General features: G+C 49.3%; 2 protein-coding genes and 1 pseudogene across 3 annotated transcripts in view; 1 reads left to right on the forward strand and 2 right to left on the reverse strand.

Moving 5' to 3' along the window:
- Positions 1 to 272: 272 nt before the first annotated feature.
- On the reverse strand, positions 273 to 4,648 carry LOC135899880 (neprilysin-like). The gene is made up of 2 exons (XM_065429276.2): positions 4,348 to 4,648; positions 273 to 3,954 (listed from the first exon to the last, which is right to left on the reverse strand). Exons 1-2 carry the CDS (start codon positions 4,645 to 4,647, stop codon positions 1,897 to 1,899), a joined length of 2,358 nt encoding a protein of 785 aa, XP_065285348.1. The 5' UTR covers position 4,648; the 3' UTR covers positions 273 to 1,896.
- A 743-nt stretch (positions 4,649 to 5,391) lies between these two features.
- On the reverse strand, positions 5,392 to 9,989 carry LOC135899881 (uncharacterized; annotated as a pseudogene).
- A 7,190-nt stretch (positions 9,990 to 17,179) lies between these two features.
- LOC135899814 (bromodomain-containing protein 4-like) overlaps positions 17,180 to 25,169 on the forward strand; it is a 395,916-nt gene continuing 387,926 nt past the window's right edge. For both annotated transcript variants that reach the window (XM_065429162.1, XM_070534101.1), the window contains exon 1: positions 17,180 to 17,884. The gene's annotated coding sequence lies outside the window, so the exon portion shown is untranslated. The remainder of the gene's footprint in view (positions 17,885 to 25,169) is intronic.

The following is a 25,169-nucleotide window of genomic DNA, read 5'->3' on the forward strand; positions in this document are numbered from 1 at the left end:
TGGTTCCCCTCATTGGCGCGGGTGACATGCCTGCCACAACTCGCATACGATTTTCGAAGTGGATAAGAAGCTGTACGTGATCGAGAACATGTGTTATCCTCTTTCATTCTGGACGCTTCACGCTTCGCAATCTGGCTGTAACACGCGCTGAACGATCCTGCTTCCACGAGATGAACCCCCGTGATTGCAAATACTTCGGATGAATATATTTACTTTCAGCATTCCGGATGCGTTTTTTGGGGTGGTCGGTGTCCCTGTTTATAAGGCGCCGCCATTCAAAAGGCGAAAAATAAAAGTAAAAAAATTTGCATAATCGACAAGTAAAAGTAAAAGATGTAAACACCGATTAACACGGACTCGTTGAAAAAGACAAACTCCACAAGAGATTCGCCGATTTTACGCGAAAACAAAGGCAGGCCGAAAACGTGGAACCACGAAGACGACCCACAACGCCGGGCACTCTTGATAAAGATCTACGCACACAATACACAGTCGCATTATACAAAGTCGTCGTAGCTAAAGTCCAACAGCGGAAGATTAGTCATCCACGGTGCCACCCACCGTCGTGACGTCAACCTCAGCGAGACTGTTCCGTGTCTTCCTCTCTTCTCATAACGTCATATGCGCTCCTCCGCTTTTCTATACGCTTTCCTTAGCGCAGCATAGCATTATCCTGAGCAGACTAGGTCCCGTAGTTCATAAAGGTGGGGATGCGAGATCATGCTATCCAGTCACGCCCTGCAAGACCAGCTCCGACTGATCCACAGGTGCCAGGCGTCCCTGGAAGCATATGGAACCCGTGAAGAGGGTGCCACCCCGTCAGGCGCTTAACGCGCTCCATTTCCATATGGGTCAATAAAGTTGTTTCTCTCTCTCTCCCGTAGTTCATTATTACACATATTCAATGCGGTTGACGCACGCTTAAACAATGCGAGGTTTATCTGCTCAAGTTGTGCACGTAGCGCTTGACTGCATTTCCTCGGATGCAAACGTGTTAATCGTGCGGCAGAAATCAAATGGTGGCGATACACCGACGCCATTTGTATTCTTCAATTGTTCGTGTTCAACGGGTGCCCAATTGCGCGTTCGTGTCCCGATCGCTAGACGTTTATTCACAAACAACTTGGTGCTATAGGTGTGAACGAGGTAAAAGAAATACACCCGTCACGCTTATTTGCATTGAAAACACCCTAACCCCCCGCGGATGCATAAGCAATGCTCGCTTATACAAAAGGATGAGAAGCAATGATCCACAATGACGCGCACCCACACGCCCTCCTCCACATAACCGCCGCATGCGTAATCAACCAAACAGCGTCCGGTGTAATCTTCAACACACTAGCCTGAATCTCAAAAAAGACAAACGCGCCGACAATGAGGAAATGCGCCTGCCGCGGTGTGAAAAGTCTATACGCTATATACATGAACATCAAATTGCGAAAAGTACCTTTCTTTTCATAAAAAATAAAGAACACTGTATCGAAGAAACGTTAAGACATTTTTAGATGCACGCATACAGGAGCATCATTTGTCCCATACTTAAGTAGCTTGCCTCCATTGTACTCATGTTCGGTTGTGTATCGCGTAAATAATTGGCCAATTAAAGTATCCGCGGAAATCGTGTGATATAGCGGTGAGCAACAACGTTCATGCTAAAGACACGGACAGGGCATCAGCAAGCGAAAAACTACGTCGTCCATGAAGGCTTAAGTTATAAGTACTACTTCGCCATAATATAGACAGTGTGTCAGGGAGACTGCACATATCTGTGTTCTCGCCGTCTGCACATCGTGGGTCGCATCGTTTCACTTCATCACAGGTAACCTATAAACTCGCTGAAGCCTTAGATCATAGGACTCTGTGCCCCCGTCAAATATATAGCCTAACGAATTTCCGTTAAGGCTGACGCATAGTGGCGCTGAGCTCATCTAGCCTGCACTTGTCGTGCGGGTTCATGAACGAACCCAGGGGGCAGCCGAAGGCCGCCGCGAATTCGGGCACGTGTCTCAGGGGGCCGTTGACGCGGGCCCACGCCGAGCTGACGTCGCTCGCCTGCTGCCAGCTCTCGAAGAGCGGGTTCGCGTTCTCGCAGTGGTTCAGCCCGTAGTAGATGAAAAACAGCTGTTCTGGCGAGAACTGGCGCGCCTCCCTGAAGCGGAAGTTGGAGACCTCCTTGACCATGTACTCCTCGAATGACTGGTAGGCCAGGCCGACTGCCAAGACGTCCAGCATGTCCGCGGTCGAAGTCTTCTCGAAGAGGAGCAGCGTGTGCAGCTGAGACCGGCCCGCAGAAGCGCTCATCCGGGCGTAGTCCTTCTGGAGGCACCCGCGCAGGTTCTCGAACACGGAGGCCGGGTCGGACCACGTAGTGTTTAGGTAGAAACCGTAAGCCAGGAAGTAGATGTACTTCAAGAGGCTCCAGTAGACTCGTGTACCGACCCGAGCGATGTGAAACTTGCGCAGCCTGTGGTCGAGGGGCATGCCGAAGTCGAACACCGGCAGCGGGATTTCCAGGATTCTAAACGGAGCGCCGAGGTGCGGCCACGTGCTGAGGAAGCCCTTGTTCCAGCCGGACCTGAGGTCCTCTTCGGCCGTCTCCAGGGTGCCGCGTGCCCTCTTTACAGCTCGCTGAAGCCAGAAGTAGAAGAAGGAAGGCAGCTGCTGGCTGCCGGAGTCCTCCCTATAAAGCCCGCTTAGGTACTTGCTGCGGTAGTCCTTGTCGAAGAACCTCTTAGGAGCCAGGGGCTCCCATGAGACCCGCGTCAGCTGTCGGGAGACGTGATCGGCGAACTCGCGCGTAAACCAACGGGAGAAGTCGTAGCTGAGGTGTCTTGCTAGCGTGGCGTTGAGGTGACCCAAAACGAGCTCCCGGATAAGGTCCCACGAGATTCTGTCCACGGACTGGTCGTATGCCAACGCCATGACGAGGGGCGCCTCGAAACGGTCCAAGAACCCTACGCAGTAGTGCTCCGGTAGCATAGGCTGGGCAGCGCGTGGGTTGCGGCCGTACGCGATGGAGGCAAGCCGGTGGCGCACGGTGGCGTTGGCGATGAGTGGTGATAGCGCCATGCAGACTCGGAACGCCAGGTAGTTTAGAATGTCCGGCTTCCGTAGGGTCTGCTGCACGTCGCTGCCGAAGCTCAGCAGGTATTCGTAGTTGGGCATCTTCACGAACCGGTTCACTGCCGCGATGCGGTCGCCGAACGCTTCCTTCGCCAGCAGCGTCCAGTGGACTACGCGAGACTTCGGCAGCTGGTCTAGGCGCACGGTCGTGCACTGGCTCAGCAGCTCGTAGCAACCCGGAGTCTTTCGTGGGGCCATGCGCCGCGCCAGGTCCGTCTCCACCACCGCAACGTTGGTCGACATGGGCCTGCCCAGGTACGACATGAGCGTTTCGTGAGCCTTGGCCAAGAAGGTGAACTCTGCGACGGAGGATCCTTCGATGAATCCGGACACCAGGTCGGGCTCACCGATGGACATGAACGTGTACTTGTCTTCGGGATCCTCGATGATGGAGAGGTGAAATAGGCTGTCCAGCCCCAAGAGACGGTGAAGAGCGCCGACCTTGGAGGCGACGTCCACGGCCATAACCCTGTCCGAAAGCGAGTAAGGCCAGTGCTGTAGACCCACCATGTAGAAGAAGGTGGTGATGACGTCCCTGAACAGGGAGGCGGGCGGTTCGACGCACGCGTCGAAGAGGGTCTTGGCCGCGGGTATCTCGGCATTGCTGTGACCCAGCACGCTGACCAGGAAGCGAGAGTAGCTGTCCAAGAGGTCGTCGTCAACGGACCGCCTGTCCTGGCCTTTCGTGGGACGGTGCTTGTCCATCCAGACAGAGCACACGTAGGCGTAGAAGTCGTCGCATGGGTCCACGGACGCGTTGAGCGAGCCGACTATGCGCACCGCTTCGTGGTTGCACTCGCGCGAGCCGCACAGATCCCTCTCGTGGACGACCTGGCATTTCGGAGAGAGAAGTTCATGAGTGGTGCGCCGGCTGGTTTGGCCAGCGTTATTCCCACGGCTATCCGAAAAGTCCTGAGTATATGCGAAAAAACTGCTCAATTTGCTTCTAAATCTCCGTTCGTGCTCTTAACAAACAGCCATTTGAACGTGCAACATAAGGGCGAAACCTTGTTAGGATCATGGATACCAGGATGTGCTTGTCGTTTTATCACGATTGTGGGAATGGCTATTGAATATTCGAAAATTATTCCATATTCGGCTCCATTTCACACTGTGCGATACTTATTCGATTCAGTCCCAAAAATTACTATTCGCCATAGGTAAGCGTGGTAACGCCACACATGCACACAGAAATGATATTCGGTGTAAAATGGCGAGCCTGACCGTTGTTGCGCTGGCTTGAGCGGTTGGCGAGAAATCCTGACCGTCGAATCCGTCCGGCGATTCATCGGTGAAGTTGAATCGCCGGTGCGTGTAGTCGAGGCCGCCTCGGCCCGGCACGATGACCAGATAGCTGACGAGGCCCATCACCAGGACGGCGAGGACGACGACCAGCGCGCTGTAGGCGGCGTAGTTGCAGGCGCACACGAAGCGGACGGCGCGGTCGGCGATGAACGGTTGCGGGCCGCGGCGGTCGAAGCAGGAAGGCCGCACGTTCAGCTCCAGCACGTCGGCGTCCTCCATGATGCACGAGCCACGGGAGCGGCGCGTGCCCCGAGCTTGATGATTACGATGACCTTGATGTGCTTGGCACATACCCACTCGCGGAGTTTGGCCAAGAGTGGGACATATTTTACGTATGTGTTAAAGAAACAAATTTTAATATCTATTATTTTGATGAATAAATTCAAGCGTGGAGAGTTCACGATGATTCAGTAGGCAGTCATTCAATAAAAAAGTATTATAATATAAATTGTTATGAATTTCTTCGCAGGCAGACATGTTTTAAAGAAGGGCGCTCTTTAATAGATAAATAAGAGAAACAAAGAGTTCACGACAGCGTGATGACTGGCTTCACTCAAAACAGATTACACCATTACATGCCTGAGCTCTGCGACAAGTCTCATTGCACCAATTGCAATACATCCCTTAACGTACATCATTTGCTCTGGCCGTGCTCGTAAGCTCACGTAAACTACGAACAGGACAAGCGCAAGCTTGAAGAAGCAATCCGGAGCGAAGAACTCGCTCCCCAACTCTGGGCCGTCCAGCAGGTCCACGACGCCGCCAGGAAACTCAACCTCCCGGTTCCGTCGTGGGAGACGCCCACTCCATGAGAGCCCAAAGCTCTCGTGGCCTGCAGGACCTGAATAAAGTTGATTTCCTTCCTTCCTTCCTTCGCGGCCGTCATCTCTCTCTCCTATGTTGCCTGACTTGGCTTCCGATTCCTCTAACACTCGGCTATTGTGACAGCGAATTGTCCTCAGTTTACACGGTATAGTCCCGAAGATACAATGGTCTTTTGGACACACGCGTGTTACGTGTCGGCACGCTGTTTTCGTCGTCGTGCTTGATTGGTCGGGGAGTTCTTGGCATCTTCCACCCCATCTCTTCAGTTGGCTTATGTGCGCGGTAATCAAATGGACCCTTTTTTTTCCGTTCATCTTGGTCACTCTGTAGGTGTCCGATGAGAGTATTTCAATCACATTCAATGGACCTCTGAACTTCTGGGTTTTTGTTGGGGCACCGGTGTGCTCTGGAACGCAGCGCATGACCACTACGTCTCCTACGCTCAACTTGACCTCTGTGAAGTGGTGCTTGTCGAAGTACTGCTTCGAATTTTCTTGCTGGCTTACTATTCCCTTTTGAGCCACCTCTTGAAGTTGCTTCGGAAATACCCACTCGTCATTCCTCGTGTTTAGCCATCTGGGGACACCAACCTGAGTTCTTGGTTGATACCCATGCAGAAAGGGCTAGTGCCTGTTTAGGCATTATATGTAGTGTTTAGAAAGCTCTCTTACTAATTCATGTTCTGATGAATGTTCTGATGAACCCAGCTGCGTGTACGAGCTATAGACCACAGCAGCAGCAGGAGCGCCCGAAAAGTCGGGAGAAGAAGCAAAGAAAGCTCTTTAAAGAAAGACAAAGGATGGGAGCGTTAGTCCCTATTTGTCACTACAGGACTAGTACTTCATTGTGCGCACGTGTCTAGCTGTCTGGAAAGAACATGAAACCCCGGATCAGTTCGCGGCTAAATATAAACGCACCGCGGACGAAGCCGCACGTAGAGCGACGAGCCGAGACAGACGCGTCTGTCACCGGTCTTGTTCACGGAAGCGAGCAGTCTCTTTGAAACACGCGGAGAACGTGGTCGCGCATCCTGACGCTTACGCTCAGTCTGGTACAAAAGAACTGTGCAGTGTGCTGTAAGGCGAGCCTGAGACAGTGAACAAAAAGAGAGCGCAATACTGCGCACGCATGCACGCTAACGTCACCTTCGCTCCAAAACGGTTAGCAGACGACGCTGCAGGGTGCACAACGTAAGGTTATACCCTAAATGGCCAACCACAGTTGCGCATCTCGTTCATCTGTACTTCTGCCTAGACAGAGCACAGTTGTACGAGAGAGGAAACAATCTGTTGTTGGAGTTATTACTTAACTAGAATACAATAGTTCTTTTAATTATTAATCGGTCTGCTGCGCTGTAGTTATTCACAAGTGAAAATTCCCTCAAGCCTAAATCAGAATTTTTGAGGTATCGAGACAGCGCACGATTTGTTATACGTGCGGCCTTACAGGGTTAAATGGACACTAAAGTTAAAGCAACACTAAAGAGAAAAAGGATTTGAGCAACATCATTAAATTACCTATCTGAGAGTAAAAAAAAAAATGGCTGTGGCTTAGGTAAGGTTAAGCCCAGGATGCGAAGCATACTAGCCTTTATTTTAGTTGTTGAACCACTGTTTAGCCTGGTGAACTGCTGTTGCTTGGCTATATTTGGTTCGGCTAGACGAAGAAACAACTCATGCATTACTTCTTCGCCTTCAAGAGTGGAACGCGACAGCGTTCCCGTCGACCCGCCAAGGGGTGTAAGACAATGGGCTACAGGGCAGCGACTACGCGTCCCGCATTGGACGCGGTGAGCGTCGAGCAAAGCAGCGTTCGGCGCGGCAACGAAATGTGCGCCTGAGCAAGAGACGCACGCCTTAGAAACAGCGCGTTTCTAAGGCAACACCGCATTCACTAGAGGCGCTTTTGTACCGCTTTGAAGCGTTGTACTCGTGGCTCAGTGGTAGCGTCTCCGTCCCACACTCCGGAGACCCTGGTTCGATTCCCACCCAGCCCGTCTTGCAAGAGTTGAGCCAAAGCCACTTCTCCTCTGTCGTGACGTCACGGTGTCACGTGATTTCATGGTCACCGCCGCGCCTGAGGAGCTGGGTTGAGCCCTCGTAATATGCTTCGCATAAAACTATTCATTCCGTGAGGATAGGTTTGATAAGACAGATGGGAGACGCAACATTTACTAGAAGCAGGTGGCATCGCCACCTTGAAGATTCCACGCTGGCTCGTCGTGACGATGTAGATTTTGACGAAATCTGCTGAAGAATGGTTAGTTTTGTATCGGCAAAAGTGAACTACATAGAACTGCAAAGATGTCAAAAGACCAAGCTTGTCATGTTTCGAAATCTTTCCCGGAGCTACTACAGTGGCTCAAATAAGGATATAATTTCTAACGTTTCGTTAACAAAAAAAGAATAGGAAAGTGAAGCACCGGTTCTTCGTGCATGTGTAAAATACACTCTACAAAACTGAAATGAGGAGATATACATTGAAAACCGTGTCATCACGCAGACGCACTGGTGCTGAGGCTTATAAACCTAAAATGATTGGCACGCCGCGCAAATGGCCGCTCGAGGCACTTTGTGTGTACTCGCGGAGGAGGAGGAAGTATACTTTATTACTCTAGAAAGAGTAATTCAGTGGTCGGGCCGGATGTGTTGATCGTCTATTGGTTGATGAAGATCTCCGGCCTGCATGGTTGGCGCCCCTATTCCAGGGCACTACTGGGGACGTATTCTGAAACGTTCGCCGCGGCGAACTTTTCGCACTGGCCACGCCTCCGCCGTTGCGGCGCGCGCTGAATGGCTGCTTTGACAAAACCGGAAATTCACTTGCGCCACCTGAATTTCCGGTTTTGTCAAAGCAGCCATTCAGCGCGCGCCGCTACGGCGGAGGCGTGGCCAGTGCGAAAAGTTCGCCGCGGCGAACGTTTCAGAATACGTCCCCTGAGCGTGGCTGCTCGTCGGGCATGATCCACCAGCTTCCGTTGGAGGCTAGGGTCGCCGCTGGAGAAGCACGCTCTCCCACTGCTCCGCGCTCGGATATTCTATTTTGTGGTATGCCTTATTCGTATTGCACTCCCATGTGATGTGATAAAATGTGGGTATTGCACCACACCACGGCCATGTGTCCCTGTATTGACTTGGGAACATTTTGCATAGTATATATAAATTTGGGAAAGTTCCTGTCTGCAGCTTTCACCAGTAAACTGCCTGTTGTTGAGTGAGTGTATTGTGGGGCGGGGGATATCTGATCCTCGTCCCTCTATGGTAATTTAGTATGTCAGAGTACGTTGGGATCACTGTCATGAAATCCTCAGGATCTCTGTTTAGGTCCACTCGGTTTGCATGCTCGCGAGCGATCCTATCAACCCTTTGGTTGCCCTCAATCTCTGTGTGCCCAGGTACCCAAAAGATGGTATGTCTAATGCGTTTATTCTGTTGGCCAGCGCGGAGGAAGATTTGGAGCGCTTTTTGACCGATTCTGCCATTAATGTAGTTTCGGCATGCTTCCTTGGAGTCTGTTAGAATTACAAGGGATCTATTTGTGCGGTAGCCCTCCCCAGCTGCTAGAGCAACAGCCATACAATCCAGTGCCGACGCGCAAGCGATTTCCCTATAGTCCAAGTCTATTACTGCCGCGACATCTCTTTGTTCTGTTTCCCTTCGTTCTCGAGGATATACCGCGGCGTCCGTGTATACCGTGTTCGCTTTTGTTGCTAGGTATTTTTCTACATATTTTCCCCTAGCGTTTCGCCTGGCTGTGTGTAAATTCGGGTCCGGGCTTCTCTCGGGCTCGGAAAAACATTTTTAGCAACGGAAAGCTGTATCGAGACTTTTTCCTGTGGTTCTACAATTTTCTCATTGACACTTTTCATCTCATTATAATATTTGAGAAGTTACCTATTTAGTTAATACTAATAATGCAGTTAGGCGGAAAGTAAAAGAAAAAGCTGAGTACCTCCGAATGACGGCTAACAACGTTACGTTATTGTTTTTTTTTTCAGCTGCGTGGTATTTGCATATCTTTTTTTAAAGTTTGGCTCAAGTTACGTGGGGGACACGCTATAGACTAGACGTCAGTAAATTTGGCTCTCTTTCACGAAGTCAAGACAACGTCGATTGTTGATGACGCCAGGCCATGCATTTCGAGACCAACTTTGGTAACAAAATCTATAAGGTACCTTGTGAACTGTCATCCTTCTTCACGCGCGAGAAGTGTCTGGCCATGGAATTTCATGGGCAGAGAGTTTCTCAGAGGTTCTTCCATAGATTTTCTTGAAATGTGAGGCTTTTCTTCCGAAGAACCCCTATATATTTCCTATGTAGCAACTGCTACGATTGGGTGGATGTCTCTTTATCCCTTTATTAGTTGCTTCTCTTCACCTGGTAGGTTTCCGCAGAACTACTACATCAAAGTTTCATGAAATTCAAAAATATCTGTCGCAGCTCGTTTAAGTATATTGACGCGTGTATTCTGTGCAGACGACGACGACAATGGGAGCACTAACTGACTCCGTCTTGTGGGTCAGTGAGATTGGGCGATGACGAAGAAGACGTGTCTCTGCTCTGTTGGTTTTTGAACAGATTGACATGTTGTTCTTGAAGAACGTCTCCCTGTGTTCTGTCCGCGTTGTACCGCGACACTGGTGGAAGTGCGGGGTACTGACCGCGTCTGATGCGTCGGAGTCCTCCTGGGAGTCGTTCGTCTAGCCCGGACGCACTCTCACCAGTTACGACACCCATGCATCGCTTTAGTCGTCGACTGCTAGGCCTTGCCCCGGAGTTCTCCGCTCTTTAACCACCTCTCTCCAGCAGCTGCACACACACCTCGATATGGCCGAAACCAGTCAACCACAAGCACCTCAAAGAAGCCGGTTTCCCAGTCCACAACTAGTAACCGTTCTGCATCCGCTGTTTCCCGATCGCTATCGCGGTGCAGTCTTCGAAGACATTGAAGACTGGCTTGACAAGTATGAACGCGTCGCACAGAATAATCAGTGGACTGAGCAGCAAAAGCTCTCCCACGTCTATTTCGCCCTTGATGAAAGTGGCCGTACTTGGTTCGAGAACCGCGAAGGTAGCCTCACGAGCTGGCATGACTTTCGGCAGAAGATCACGGATACTTTGCGAGTGCCGACTGACGCGACCGCGCCCAGCAAATGATGGTGCTACGGGTGCAACAACCTAATGAGTCGGTCACAATGTTCGCCGAGGACCTGGCCCGCCTCTTTCGTAGAGCCGACCCGAACATGGCCGAAGATAGGAAGTCGCGCTACGTCACGCAAGGTGTAAAAGAGCAGTTGTTCGTGGCGCTTGTGCGCAATCCGCCAGTCATCGTCGCTGACTTCATCAAAGAGGCTACGGCTCTTGAGCGGGCCCTTCTTCAACGATGCAGGCAATACGATCGACTGTCCACCAGCACTACAATCAATGCCGCCGCAGTGACTCCGGAGTATCAGAACTCCTTGCGCGACTTGGCCAGAGAGCTCATCAGAGAGGAAATTCAGAAGATTCTGACACCGACACTAGATAGACCCGTAGCGTCAATCGCCGAAGTGGTGCGTGACGAAATCCGGCCGGCGTTCCCGGCAAGCGATTTTCAAGACCACCAGTGACCCCTGAGTTACGTCGCCGCTGTCCGATGTCCACCACCGGTTGCAACCACAGCGCCGTACCACCAACCTCCGACAGCCGCTCCTTGGTCGCCGTCGCAAGAGGAGGCTTCGAAGCGCGCAGCCGTTATGCCGCTTCAGTCATACCGCCAGCCGTCGTTTGCCGCGACTTTTTCACCACCGCAAAACCACGAACATTGAGAACCGACAGCTCCAAGCGCCGCTCTCTTCACGCTTTGGACGATTGTAATGTTTACATGCCCAGCACGCGACCTCCACAGCCCAGTACCTGCATTTTTGTCGCACAGGAATACAGACACAGCACGTTCGGTACGCACAAGCTGTGATACGCTGCCGCGGCGGTGCAGGCCGGGATGCGCGGAGACGAGCGCCATCTGGTGGTGTTGCGAGAAACCCATGGCGGCGCGCGTGCAAGACCACAGCAGCAGCGCCCGGAAAGTCGTGAGATTGGGCAAAGAGAGCTTCGCTTTGGGAAACCGACAGGCCCTGGTGACTCCACCGGCTCTATAATTTCCTTTACTGGCGACAGCAGCAGGTTCTTTTAGCCATAGTGCTATACCTACAAAAATCACTAAAAGGATATCTGGCGCCATAGTATCTGCGGGTGCTTCGATCACGGAATGCAGTCGGCATGGGAATTATATAAGTATACGACTAAGATCGTAACTATCAATGCTTATATAATAAAGTTACCTCGTGTTTACCCAGCTCTCGAATAGACAACTTCATTGCGAGGTTTATTTTAGCCAGCAAACCCTAATTTTTGTTTCTCACGTCGCGTTTCGCCCGCTCTCTGCTGGAGGTCAGCTAAGATGGAGACCAATATTTTGTTTTTTCTCTTAGCGTTCGCACGTCCTTGTATGTCCTCGTCGAACTCCTTCCACGCCAGCTTAGGTAACCGGGTATGCATGTACCGCTGAGTATGTGTCCGAACAGACAAACTTGGAATGGGCAACTTGGGTCATTGGGTGTACTTGCAAATGGGTATGCGCCCGAAAAAAAAGCACGACAGGAACAACATAACAACAGGAACCTGTCAGGAGAGAGTAAGACCGAACGGGCTACTTTGAACGACACTTCTTCAAGCTTATACTTCCCGTCTTGTTTGGTTAAGAGTTAACACTCACCGCGGGGGCGCGGAAGAAGGCCAAGGCAATTTTTCACCCGGACGGCTGCCACAAGGGGCTCGTTGCCAAGACTCCGAAGCTCGGAAACGCGGCGGTGTCCGCCATTTAGGCGGCGGCTCTTTTTGAGTTTAGTTTCCTCTTTTTTTTTACCGCCATTCCTTTTTCTCTCTCTTAGCCGCGGGTATCTTCGTTCGTTCGTCGTCCGTGATTCAGTTTTCTTCTCACACCTCTCGCTCCTTTCGCTCTCTCTCTCTCTCGCACCCACTTCTTGCACTCGCCGCCATTATTACGCCCGGTCTTCTGGATCAGCCTGCAAGATCCTCTGTCAAAAGGAGCTCATGCGCACAAGCGGATGGGGCTCTGCTAGGGTTTACATACTGTGCCCCGTAGTACCATGCGCATAGTTGTGTAAGTTAGAATACGTTTCAGAGACGGTTACTGCATGTTTCTATCAGTGCCGTCTGCTCCTCTGTTGCAGACGCGGTCACGCGTGCGCCGTCTTCTGTCGAGGGCACTTTAAACGGACATTATCATTATACATTATCTGCATCAGTTCTTCGAGTTCTGTAGAATAAAATGTAGTACATGTTTACGGATAAATAATTAACTAGGCCCAATCAGGCTTTACGGAAATTTACGATAAGTTTCAGCGGGAGGAAAGAAATAGTTCTTTCCCTGTTTTTGTTATCAGAGGTTCTGGAAAGTTAGAGAAACATTGACATTTCACTATAAAAAAGCTTACATTTGAAACCCAGAGGGCGTCCTGTGTCCCGCTATACGTTACGTTATCAAAGCGAAACGGAAAGCACACGATGAAGGCGCTTGAAAGCTGTGCTGCCCTTTATAACTGTATGGTGCACAGCAGGAAATGGCAATTATTACTGTATTTGGACATGTCTTTTTTTTTTCTACTGTCTCAGCGCTGAAAAAGAAAAAGGAACGCTTCTTTCCTCCACTTTTTCCCTGATTTTTTTTCATGTTAATTGCATCTCTGAACTACACGCCATCAAAATCCATGACCTTTACGTCCGTCTGGTGCGGGAACGTCAAGGTGGCATCGCCGTCAACCTCCTGTTTGTCAAACTTTCTCTGCCTTACCGCGCCTCCTCTTACTGTGACAGTGCTTTCTTCTTTCTTTTTTTTCAGTATTGTTTGTTATTCTGGGCCAATTTACTAAATCAGCTCAAGTTATTTCCTTTAGTGCGCCATATAAAGCAGACGACAGCGGTATGTTCGTCTGCTCAACGCACAACAAATTCACCTTGGTTGTCCCTGATATCAACGTGCATGTTCGTACTCGGCGAGTCACAGAGAACTGAAGTAATGTCAACTGCGGGAAATAGCAAGTTGTGGGCCGGATGTGATAACTACTGCTCTATCGCGCAAGTTTATAGGGTCTTGCAACTCCTCAGCGGTCTTTTGCGTCACGTGGACTGGTGGCATCTGTTCACGTATTCCGGAGGCCACAGCCAGAAAAATGTGCAGTAGACGAGGACAGTGTTGTGTGCATTGTCTATAAGTGGTAATTCTTGAGAAAATGATGATGTTTGCAGTGTGTTACTGCGGATTCCGCAGTACTAAATATATTCAGAGACGAAGAAAACACTTGTTTGCTTTTTTCGGCCGTGAGTAGAGAGACTGCTTAAGAAAGAAAAAAAAAGCGATCGTTTACACAGCTCTTAGTGTCGAAAGATGATGTGATTTCGGGTAATCAGAGGCCAAGTCCAGAGAGCAACTCATACCCAGGACAGCTGGTGACAAGCAGCTCTCAACGCCCCCCTATCTCGACTACAGTCGATTTTACCTGCCTACTTGGCTTGCAACAAATGTCAACCAATCTCAGTATTAGACAACGGTATCGGAAGCAAGCAGCCCGCCAACGCAGCGAATGGTATGTCAAAAGTTCCCAACAGATGTGTAACTTTGGCCTCTGGTTAAGTGGCGCCCAGCGGGGGCCTCCGTTTTGACAGCGATGCACGGTACTAGTGCGACAAAGCGTAGCCCTGTGATCTCATCGTGTCCCGGGCCACTGTATACGCTTCACTAAAGGCTGCCGGAGGAGGAGTTGCGACTGCTTGGCGCCGTCTGAGCGGCTGCTTCTCCTGCTCAGCCCAAGTCGAAAGAAAAGAGTTGTTCAACGGTCAATGCTTGAAGCCCGGAGCGTAGCACAATGGCAACCCCTTTATTCTCTCAAGAACTTTCCACATCCCCCTCCTCTCCTTCTTTTACTTCTGCGAGGCTCATGCCCCCCTCCCTCCATCGTCGCGGGTTTTCTTGTCGTCTGCTATACGACGGACGAACGAGTGACGAAAAACGGAAGGCCACCCCTTTTCAAACCAGCTCTCGCTTTTCACCGCGTTTTGCCCGTTCTTCTTCGCTCTGAAAGAACGCGGAATAAAGTGATGTCGGGAATTGTTCGCATTATTTTGTTCGTCCTTTTTCTTTTCTTCTACAGGGTCGTCGGTTGCAGCAATGAAAGAGCGCGAGTTGAACAATCGCCTGCTCGTTTGACGAGTCGAGTGTCGCTTCTCTGTCATTCTTTCTTTCTTTTTTTTAACGGCGAGCTCTCCCGACGCTTTAAGTTATTTCTGGAGAATCTTCTCTTTCAATTTGATTATTCGTCACTTCTAAACTTTCCGTAGCCGCTGCTCTTCACCGTGATTTACATTTTCTCTTTCGCTCTCCTCCTTTGCTTGTCTCTTTTTTCGAAAGCAGTCTCTTTGGTGCCGCTATACGGTGCGCGCGCCTTCTTGAAACTGCCTTATTCTGCCGAAACTTTACTACACAAAGAACCGCTCATTTTTCTTTGGTGTGACTTCTGTTTTCTGAGAAATCGTTCCTTCTGACTTCAGTGTTCGCGGACAGCCGATATGACTGCGGAATCGACAGTGGGAACAAACCTTTGTGTAGGGAGTGCGAACTTCGCGACACAATTTGTGCGGAGATTTCTATATATGTAAGGAGAGCGTTGGCTCCGATGTCTGTCTTTCGGTCTGTCTGTCAGACAGACAGACAGAATAATTACATAAATAACAAGCAAGAAAGAAGCAAACGAAGTAACGAACGAGCAAACGAACGAACGAACGAACGAACGAACGAACGAACGAACGAACGAACGAACGAACGAACGAACGAACGAACGAACGAACGAACGAACGAACGAACGTAGAAAGCCATCAAGCAACCAACAAACCATGGCTGGCTTGTATAAAACAAACAAAATCACTGAATGACTTGACAGGGTCCATGGAGTCGGAGATGAGGCAAAACTCATGACTGAGCCTGAATGATCTTTGTCTGGGCAAAAAATAAAAAGATAAATATCGAAAAAAAAGAAAGAAAGAAAAGTAAAAGAAACAAATAAGAAAGAGAGAGAGAGAGGGTGCATCGCTTTTTCTGACTCCCTAAAAGCAACAACAGACAACACATTTAGGTTGCATTGTAACCCATGTGGGTGTTAACCTCTGTTTCGTAAGGCCTGCGCAATTCGCAAATACCACGAAATATCACCGCAAACACATGCAACCACAAAGTGACAAGGACGAGACACAAGCGCTGGAAAGAAGGGCCCACTAAACAAGAAAAGTACTTCATTAAAACTTCTTTCTGGGCGAGTTGGTGCATACTTGACATAAAAATTGTAACAGCGCAATCACATGCAACCACAAAGTAACAAGGACGAGACACAAGCTCGTCCTTGTTACTTTGTGGTTGCATGTGTTTGAGCTGTTACAATTTTTATGTCAAGTATGCACCAACTCGCCCAGAAAGAAGTTTTAATGAACCACGAATTGCGAGCACGTAAATTTCGAAGGCGCCCATCATTGAGAAGCGGAGTTCCGCTCGTGTTAGTAGTACGCCGTCTGTGTTACAGCATGACAAAGATATTATATATCTCGAAAAAGGCTATCCATTTGATCATTACGCATCCACGATCATTTGCACCTACTACGGCCGCATTTCGATGGAGGGCGAAGTGCGAAAACACCCGTGTACTTAGATTTAGGTGCACGTTAAAGAACCTCGGCGGTCAACATTTCCGGAGTCCTCCATTACTGTGTGCCTCATAATGAGAAAGTGGTTTTAGTACGCAAAGTCCCATAATTTTTTTTACTGTGACCTTTACTTTTGTTTCTATCGTCTCTTTGGTTATTAGCTGTTTACGTGTGTTGGCAACACCTGTGTTGATGACGTGAGGTATCCGGGTGGGGGATTCGGGGTGAGGGAGGTGTTCTGTAAGTGTCTAGTGGACATTCCCGTTTCGTTGCTGTTCAAGCTCCGATTGCTGAACCGGGGAACATGCCAGAAGGAGACAGGCGCCCCCAACCAATCATCACTTCAGCAGCAGACGAAACGGGACATGCCCACGAGGTGGATGCTTATAGAACACTTCGTGCTACAACACTTGTTCAACAGTTCTCGTTTGCGTCTTCTCTCCTTTTTCCAATGCTCATTTGAACTCCCCAAATGTCCTAGAGATGGCGCCACCGACTAGATTTTTAACGTTTCGCGCTGTGTTTAGGTTGGATGCCCAAGGCCCGCGGAGTGCCTCTAGGCGCTGACAACGGTACGTCAAGTTTTGTTTGAGCACAAGAGCTTATCACTCCAAGTTACACGTAAAAGCTAGGTATATGTAAAAGTTATTGGAAGAGCGCTATGTTCAGCAATACAATGAAGTAAGAATGCCCTTGCTCAAGCACCGAAGAAGGCTTCACAATCAGAAAGCGGTACCCACCCCAGGCGAAAGTTGCTTCTTTTGATGCGAGGTCTAAGCATCGCTGCTTGCGTTTAGTGATTCAGATGACTGGAATTTACGATTGACACAAACCCCTTCCGGAAATCTAAGGGACAGAAAGATGAGCATGTTTGTGCGTTTACGCTATGTCGCTCACGGTGGCAGATTACATTTTGTTGTGTTATTGAACTCCCGTGGTCGGTCAGCGTCGTCTGCTCGAACCCGCCGGAAACGCGTCTACGATCGCTCGCGCAGACGACGCGCGCGCGCTTCTCTCCCCCCTTTTCCGCAACTGCTTATTCTCTCTCTCTGTCGTATCTATTTCTCTCGCGCTACTCGCGCGAAAAAACGACCGCAGCGCCCCGGTTCCCGCAGCTATGGCGGCGTTCGCGCGCCGCACGCGAGTCGTATTCGAAACGCAGACAGATGCGACTCGCGCGTTGCCCGTAGCGGCGCGTATCCTGTGCTGGCGTCGTCTGACGCGCAGTCGCGCGCTGGCGGAGTTTGCGCGCCTGGCTGCAGTGCCTGCTTCCTAATACCGCTGACAACTACGCGGGCATTGCAGTTTCTGCGACGATTCGGGTGTCCCTAGTGCGCGGATCGGCCGCACGTGCTTTTCGGCGTGGTGGTGGTTCTGAGGAACCCGTGCGTGTGTTTGTTTACATTACGACATCATGCGTGCTTGACTTCGCTGGGCGCCCGAGGAGGGCTTTCGTCTGCATCTGCACGTAGAGGAGCTTCCTTCCTTGCCGATTGGGGATAACCTTTTCTTCGTCGTGTTCAAGGCGAGAAGCGACGGCGGTGTTTGTGCCAGTGATTCGCAGCGGCCGACTGCGCGCTTGTTGCTAAGGGTGGTCGACCGACGTCGTCTGCTGCGAGCTGTCAACTGCGGCGTTGTTTGTCGTCTGCTTGCAGACCGTCGTCGGCGTAGAGGGGATCGCGTGGTGTAGTCGTTCGCTGTGTAATTGTGAAGTGACAAACAAGTCGCGGCCTACACTTGAAAAAAGAATGCGCGGTAACCTCGGAAAAGTTTCGCCTTTCGTGTCAATCCGTGTTCGCCTGAGGATTACAACGCCCATCGTGACCATTCAGTGCCCGCACCGCGACGTCGACTGAGATTTGACCTTTCATCGCAGCTCAACGGTACGTACCATTTCACAGTGTGCACGGTTCTAACTTTGCATGAAGATGTCCTTTATGGTGCTATCACTTGCTTACACGCGTGCTCCTTGACCAAAAGACACGCGAGGGAAAGGGAATGAACACAGAACAGATTGTTAATGCTTTTCCCATTTGGTGCACCTTTTCTTGCTCGCCTCTTTGATTGAACCAAGAGAGGTTAATACTGCAGTGTACTAGAACATCATATTCTATATAGTTAACTGCAGTTTATAACACGACACCACCGTGTTTGCACTGCGGCCTGAGCGTTTAGGACTTTTTTACTTATTGTAACTACAATACGTTTCATTCATTCATTCATTCATTGTCCTCTGTGGTTTCGAATAATTGTGAGCTTGAATCTCGTAGTTCTCAGTCACGAAAGTAAATATCGTGAGTGTGTTAGGCGTAGTTTCGGAGAAACAGTTATCGATTTACGGCTAACACTTTGTCACGAAGGAGCCCCGCTATGCTACAAAACAAGTAAGTGGGGATTTGCGGAACTACGCACGTCACGAGGAAAAAAGTTAACTAAATACAGGACAACCAAATGCCAAATTACACAGCCGCGACGAAGGTCGGTTGGCATTCTCGTGCAATCAGCTGCCTTACGCGCATCCAATAGTGTTTATCCCCAGTGCTTTCCGAGCTAACTGTGTTTCTGCCGAAGGCCGTATGTTACTGGGAACGAATGCTGTGGCTATGATAACTCACTTCTTTTTTTTTTCTTTTTTTGGAAGGAGTAATTTCCGACAGGAGATAATACGGGACAAGTGGAAACATATGCCGCAAGGGGCGATTGTCAATTCACGTGTCGGTTTACTGTTAGTTACGATAGTCTTGCTTTGAACGCTGAAATGTATTTACGAAGCTGTTGAAATTAGCAGAATTATAGGAAAAAAATGAGAAGCTTTTCTGCCCTATGGCTCCCCGAAACCACACAACGAAACGATAACCACAATTCTGTAAGCTTGACTTGACGGATATCTTGTGGTGGGTAAACTTGGCGTTTGGCTAATTGCTCTGCGCTATATACCACTGAATTCTGCGACGAGCGCAGAACAACTTAAGGTAACAAATGCATGTGGGGTCGATATTCCGAGATTCGACCTATTAGCTTTTGTTGCGAAATCTTGCGGAATGCTACTCCTAATAGACCAAACCAATGGAAATCGGCATCTTATGTTCACGAATTTATGTAGAGCGCAATGTATTTCTATATATTCGTCGCTTAGACCTATTGGTATGAGCAGAATTTGTACCCTACTTCAAATATCTTGAGTTTTCTTTTCTTTTTTCTTACCAAGTTAGGCAGTTCTAAAGTTGCGCCGTTTCGATTTCTAGAATTTCCGTGATTTCACTGCCTGAATGCACGATTTGGTTATGAGGCACGCCGTAGGGGCTGACTCCGGATTAATTTCGACCAGCTGGGCTTCTTTAACGCGAATGGAATGCGCGGAACAGGGGTGTTTCTTCAATTTCGCCGCCCCCACCGAAATTCGACCGCCGTAGTCGGGATTGGATCCCGCGACCTCGTTCTTAACAGCGGAACACCGTAGCCACTAAGCCACCACGGCGAGTTAGCGGTAACGTCCTAGATGAAACCAAATTTGGGCGTCCGTAATAGCATATAACATCATGTTGTAGTGTAACCCTCAATTCGCATACTTTAACCCCGTAACGCTTAAGGTAAGATTCGGTTTTATCACCGGAAACCTAATGCATATAGAAGCATTTTTGATACACTGCAGAGAGATTTCAGTTGTGGATAGTTCATCAAGCGAATAATGATTAATTACACTGCTAATTATGTTTTTACTCGAATGACATGCCCTTTTTTTCAAATATTCTCTTCAGGACGAGGAATGAAGGTAAGAATTGAATTGTTTTCTGGGGATTTACGTGCCAAAAGAATAAAGGTAATCAAACCCTAATATTTCTCGATGTTGCAGGGTTAAATCGTTATTCTGACCAGGTTAAGGATGATACGGAGATGATATTTGTCGTAGAGAGAGTCGAATAACCGAAGCTGAGACGCGCAATATTTCAGGGTCGTGAGGTAATCGTCGTAGTCAAGAAGTATTGTTAAAGATGTGTTAGGCAATCCAAGGCCGGGTGAGGAGCGGCGAGGGCTACACCGCAGCAGTGGTTGTTCTCAGCGTCCCTCTCCTGGAATACAGCGTTTCGCCGTTGGGAGCCAGTCGACGAGGCGTTGTCGCCTCAAAATTTCTCGCCACCGACTTCGTCACCGCAGTCGTCGTCGGTGCTGGGCTGTCGTCATGCCAATTTGCGCGGTGAATGACCTCGAGGTACGCTATAATAAAATAAAATTTTAAAAAAATTCGTTTAGACCGGCAAAAAATGTTTTTCATATTTTCAGTCGTTTGACGGAGGGGTAAATAGGCGTATTATTTACTCGAGAAAAAAAAAACGAAAGTCAAATTTCCTTTATTTTTTTCTTCTTTCTTTCGGGAACTTCGTGCCGTAACCCCCAACGCGTCGATGCGTCAAATGTGACGTCACGTATTTCAGCGCATCTTTTTTTTTTTTTTCTCGCACACTCCTACAATAAAGTGTCGGGTAAAACGAGAGTAACTGCACAGTTAGTCTTAAAAAGGTGTATGCGCGCCGTGTGCACAGTTCGGGGAGTAAAGTGTTTTAGTCCCTGCTCGGAAAGAGATCAACGGGAGAATGAACGACGGCAGTTAGTCCCGATGCACCTTACTTTTTACTCCCGTGTCATCGAGTGAGGTAGCGGAAACGGTTATCGGCCCTATAAATCCAGAAAACGTAAACAACTTATACATATATTGCAGTGTAAGACTCCAAGTGTAAATGTTTAATAGTTTTGAAAAGATGAAGCGCCAACAGAGGCAGCACCCTAATGAAGAAAGAATAATGACAGGTTGAGACGCTACTTAATCGCAACTGTTTATTGAGGTCAAAAGCGACTGAATATATAACGCTCACGTATACTTAGGTATAGGCGCAGGTTAAAAGAAAGAAAAAAAGCTGGTGGTCCAATTTAGTCTGAAGTCCCTTCACTGCGATGTATCTCGCGGATGCAAGAGTTGCACTGGAGCTTATATTAACCTCACGAATCAATAAATTTATAATTACTTTTGAGCTCGAGCGAAGCAGAATTTTGAAATCGTCACCTGCTGGAGTTCGAAATTTGTGTAATGAGCGTTACGAAGTCCGCTAAAAATCCGTTTGGTATATATGTTTGTCTAACGAGATCGTATCTCCACTTCGGATGCCTTTGAAAGATGGAAAGCTAAAGCAAGCTCTTATCCAAGAGCCGTTGAAAGTGATCGCCTCTATTTACCAGATAGCCTCGGGTGGGAGGGAGAAAGAATGCGTGGCTTGTGAACACGCCTTTGTTCTCTCGAATTCCTTTGTCGGTAATGCCGTACGTAGCACTCGTAGGGGAGGTCGTCGCGCGGAAATGTCGTGCGTGCCATCGTTTAAACGTGTCAACAAACTCGAGTAGCACGGCCTGTGACGTCGCGGTGTACGCTCGCTGTGGTAAATACGCTGCGGGCCTTCTTATCGGCCCCTTTAACTCGGTTCTCAAGAGGAAGAAACCATTACGAACGCTGCCCAGCAGACGATACGACCGGTCAAGTATGTACATAGCAAGTGACGTCGTCTGCTTTTCAGATTGCGAACTTTTGGTATCCGTCTGTTTTGGTATCGCCTGCACACATCACTTACATCGTTGCTCAAAACGACCCACTGCAGCTTGCGCCGTGGTTGTAGTTCGTTGTTATTCTGCTTTCGTCCGTTCTAATAGGTGCCCGGCGATCGGTACACAGCCTTACAAGGGACAGTTCCTATTACGACCGTTGTCCAGCAGACGATACGACCGGTCGAGTACGCAGCGAGGGACGTCGTCTGCTTCTCAGCTTGAGCAATTTTGGTACCGTCTGCTTTGCTATCGCCTGTACACATTGCTTACATCGTTGCTTCAAACGACGCACTCCAGCTTGTGCCGTGGTTATAGTTCGTCGTTATTCTGCCTTTCGTTCATTCTAATAGGTGCCGAGCTTCGGTACGCAGCCCTGCACGGTACTGTCCCTGTCGAGAGGTCGCAGTGCGACGCGCGAGTGGCAGCTGCTTTAGCTTCGACGTCGTCTGCTTCTCTGCCGCCAATTTTGACGTCGTCCGCTTGCGGGCGGCGCATGTCGTTCATCAAACGGCCATATGCCACTCCGGCGTTCGCGGCACCTGCTCTTGCGTCGGCGCGTCGGATTGGCTTCCTGCGAGCAATATAACGGCTAGCGCAGGGCAGCGTTCAGCCTTTCGGCTGCTCCATGGCGCGAGTGTGTTCTGCGCCCAAATGCTAGGGTCACTGCTGAGCAGCTGTGCGTGTAGCACACCGTGGTGTATGCAGTTTGGCTGCGCGAGCCAGACAGTTCCCTTCAAGCATACGGGGTTTTGCGGAATTATATATAAAAAAACGTCACCTGTTGCAGACAACATAATTATAGTCCTTGAGCTGGAGTATTCAGAGGTGGACATTACAGTTGCACGAGAAATCTAAACACGTATTAAAATAATTTTTAAAATTCAGTCGTTAACTTTTTAATTAATTAAAGCGCCCTCCAACCCTATAGTAGCACCTATCAAACATAAGTTAGCAAAGTGGTTGCTTGGGCTAGCTGGTGAGGCGCCTTCGAGGGTGTACAGGGTAATAGTAATAACAGCGATAAAAAAGAAAGAAAGACAGATGGACGGACGGACGGACGGACGAGCGCGATGCATGTGTCACCTTTTTCGTCCCTTATGTTACCGTTGCGTTCTACACCCTCGAAGACTTTATCAAAAAGCTGTTTGCTTGCATGTCCATCGAGATCATGGTAGTTGTCGTCTGTGCAACGCGCGAAGCGACATAACATTAAGAAAAAAAAAACGATATTGCGGAGTTTAGCGTCCTGAAAACGGCAGAGTGTATTATGCGGTAACGGCGTACTTTATGCCTCCGGATTAATTTTCACCACCTGTGGGTTCTTTATTATGCACCTGAAGCATTGCACACGCTTTTGTTTTTGCTTGGACACGCGCCCGCGACCTCGCGCGTTCAGCTGCAGAACTCCGTAGTTATGTATTGAGCAAGCCGCTTCGGATCGACGTAGTTTCGCATACGCCATAGTTTGAGCGTTTTGCGGTTATTGCTTGGCGCTAGACCATAGCTCCTGTTTCCCGAGCTGAAATGTGTCTCATCTCAAGAGCAAACCTTGTTACATGCATTAAAAGAAAAAAGCATCTATCCGCATCAAAATTGAGCCCGGAATACAGCGAATTGGAAGAACACCTGTGGCATTCACACAGCGAGGCATATATATGCCGAAGTACCGCGACCGAGTGCTAGAATCCCTGTCGACAGGTCGTTGATGACGTTTAGTGACGTCGCACCTGGACTATATACCACTCAATGCACACTGTTATAGCTTAAATTAAATTATGGGGTTTTACGTGCCGAAACCACTTTCTGATTATGAGGCACGCCGTAGTGGAGGACTCCGGAAATTTCGACCACCTGGGGTTCTTTAACGTGCACCTAAATCTAAGTACACGGGTGTTTTCTCATTTTGCCCCTATCGAAATGCGGCTGCCGTGGCCGGAATTGGATCCCGCGACCTCGTGCTCAGCAGCCCAACATCGTAGCCACTGAGCAACCACGGCGGGTACTGTTGGAGCTTATGCCATAACATAACTTTCATTAAGCGAGAAGAAAGTGCTCCGATTTTTTTGTTTTTGTTTTGTTAGGACAACCATTAGGACAAACTGGTAATGAAGCCAGATACAATTTAGGTGAAGCTAACTGTTATCTTTAATTGAAACGTAGAAAGAGGGAAGGTAAAGGCAAATGAAAGCGGACTGAAAGACAACTTAATAGCGCAGGTGAAAGCCGAAGCCACATCTTCAGCATTAAGCATTTCGGTGTGCTTTACCAATTCAGGTATCGCGGCGGCCATACTCTCTTGTACAGTTGCTTGAGTATTTGTCTTTGCCTGCAAAATTTGCCCGGCGAGTGTTAGCCAGCACCGGTCAAGGCCGAGGCGGCGGATTCGAAACATGCTTTGAACCGCGGGAGTGAGCAACTGAATGCTCGTGAGCAATTGCCTTAATAGTTAGGTATTTATAACCCCAGGTTGGCGCAGAAGGTTGAACACGTTTGCCGACATCACGCCGGTCACTGAGCTTACAGCAGAGGATTGAGCTCGTTTGACACGGAAGCGTAATCAACTAACAAAAAAGTAAATAAATAAATAAATAAAAACGGTTCATATCAGTTAGAGCTCTGCTTCTCCCTTCGCGCAGTATCTATGTTCCGGAAGCGCCATATCAGGATACCGAAAGTCTCGCGTACCCAAAAAGGTATAACGTGGTTCTGAATTTTTGTCCCGTTCGTGAGAAAAAAGAAAGAAAGAAGTAGGCGCAAAGGAAATGCTTATCCTTTCGACTGCTTCCTCACTGTCAGCCGTTTTCATTAGTTTCTTTTCTTTTTCCTTCTTTTCCGTTCGCTAATGGCCGGCCACACCGGCGACCGCCTGTGCCACAACGCGCCGACTTTTCCGCCTTCCTGTCCGCAGCTGTGCACGCGAATGCTTTTTTGATTCGCACGGGTGTTGACCGAACGAGCGACGCCGGACAGTTTCTCACGGTGCGTAATACGGCCCTCGGGCCAGGTAGCACGGGGGGGGGGGGGGGGGGGGGGGCGGACAGGCCAGACCTCCTCGTCGCCGTTGCGTTGTACGCGGGAAGTCACGTGTATACGCGTATACGCGTGCACGTACGTACATATACAATACGCCAGAGGCGTAGCACGTTGATCACCGGTCTGATAAAGGGGGGGGGGGGGGGGGTCTGTAGTATACGTGGCGTACCGCAAGCTCCACTCTGAATGGATGGAGAGGAACATGTGTGTTTGTAACTTATGAAAGAGAGAAGGAAACAAAGAAAGACAGACCGGAAGACAGAAAGAAAATACTGATTTGGTGTGTCGCGCACAGGTAATGAAGTCCTTGTGTAATCTGTGTGGCGTTAACGGGAAATTAAAGCGGTCCCCCGGAAGGAAATCCGCACGGTTGGAGGAAAAGTAATGAGAAAAATGATAACGGGATAAATGATAACGAAGAAAGAAAATGAATTGCTGGCAGAGGGCATTGCTAGTCGTCCCGCATGTAGGCGGCGGGCTGCCTCGTGGAAGTTCGTCGCCGTTGGTGTGTGTTGTTGAAGTGTAATCACACTACCGTTTGGT

This window comes from Dermacentor albipictus, chromosome 2, assembly GCF_038994185.2.
Source record: "Dermacentor albipictus isolate Rhodes 1998 colony chromosome 2, USDA_Dalb.pri_finalv2, whole genome shotgun sequence".
Lineage (NCBI taxonomy): Eukaryota > Metazoa > Arthropoda > Arachnida > Ixodida > Ixodidae > Dermacentor > Dermacentor albipictus.

Coding starts and splice junctions, on each gene's coding strand:
- LOC135899880 (XM_065429276.2), bottom strand. CDS start 4,647: ATGGAGGACGCCGACGTGCTGGAGCTGAACGTGCGGCCTTCCTGCTTC. Junction 3,955..4,347: donor CTCAAGCCAGCGCAACAACG/GTCAGGCTCGCC, acceptor CCGAAATGCCAG/GTCGTCCACGAGAGGGATCT.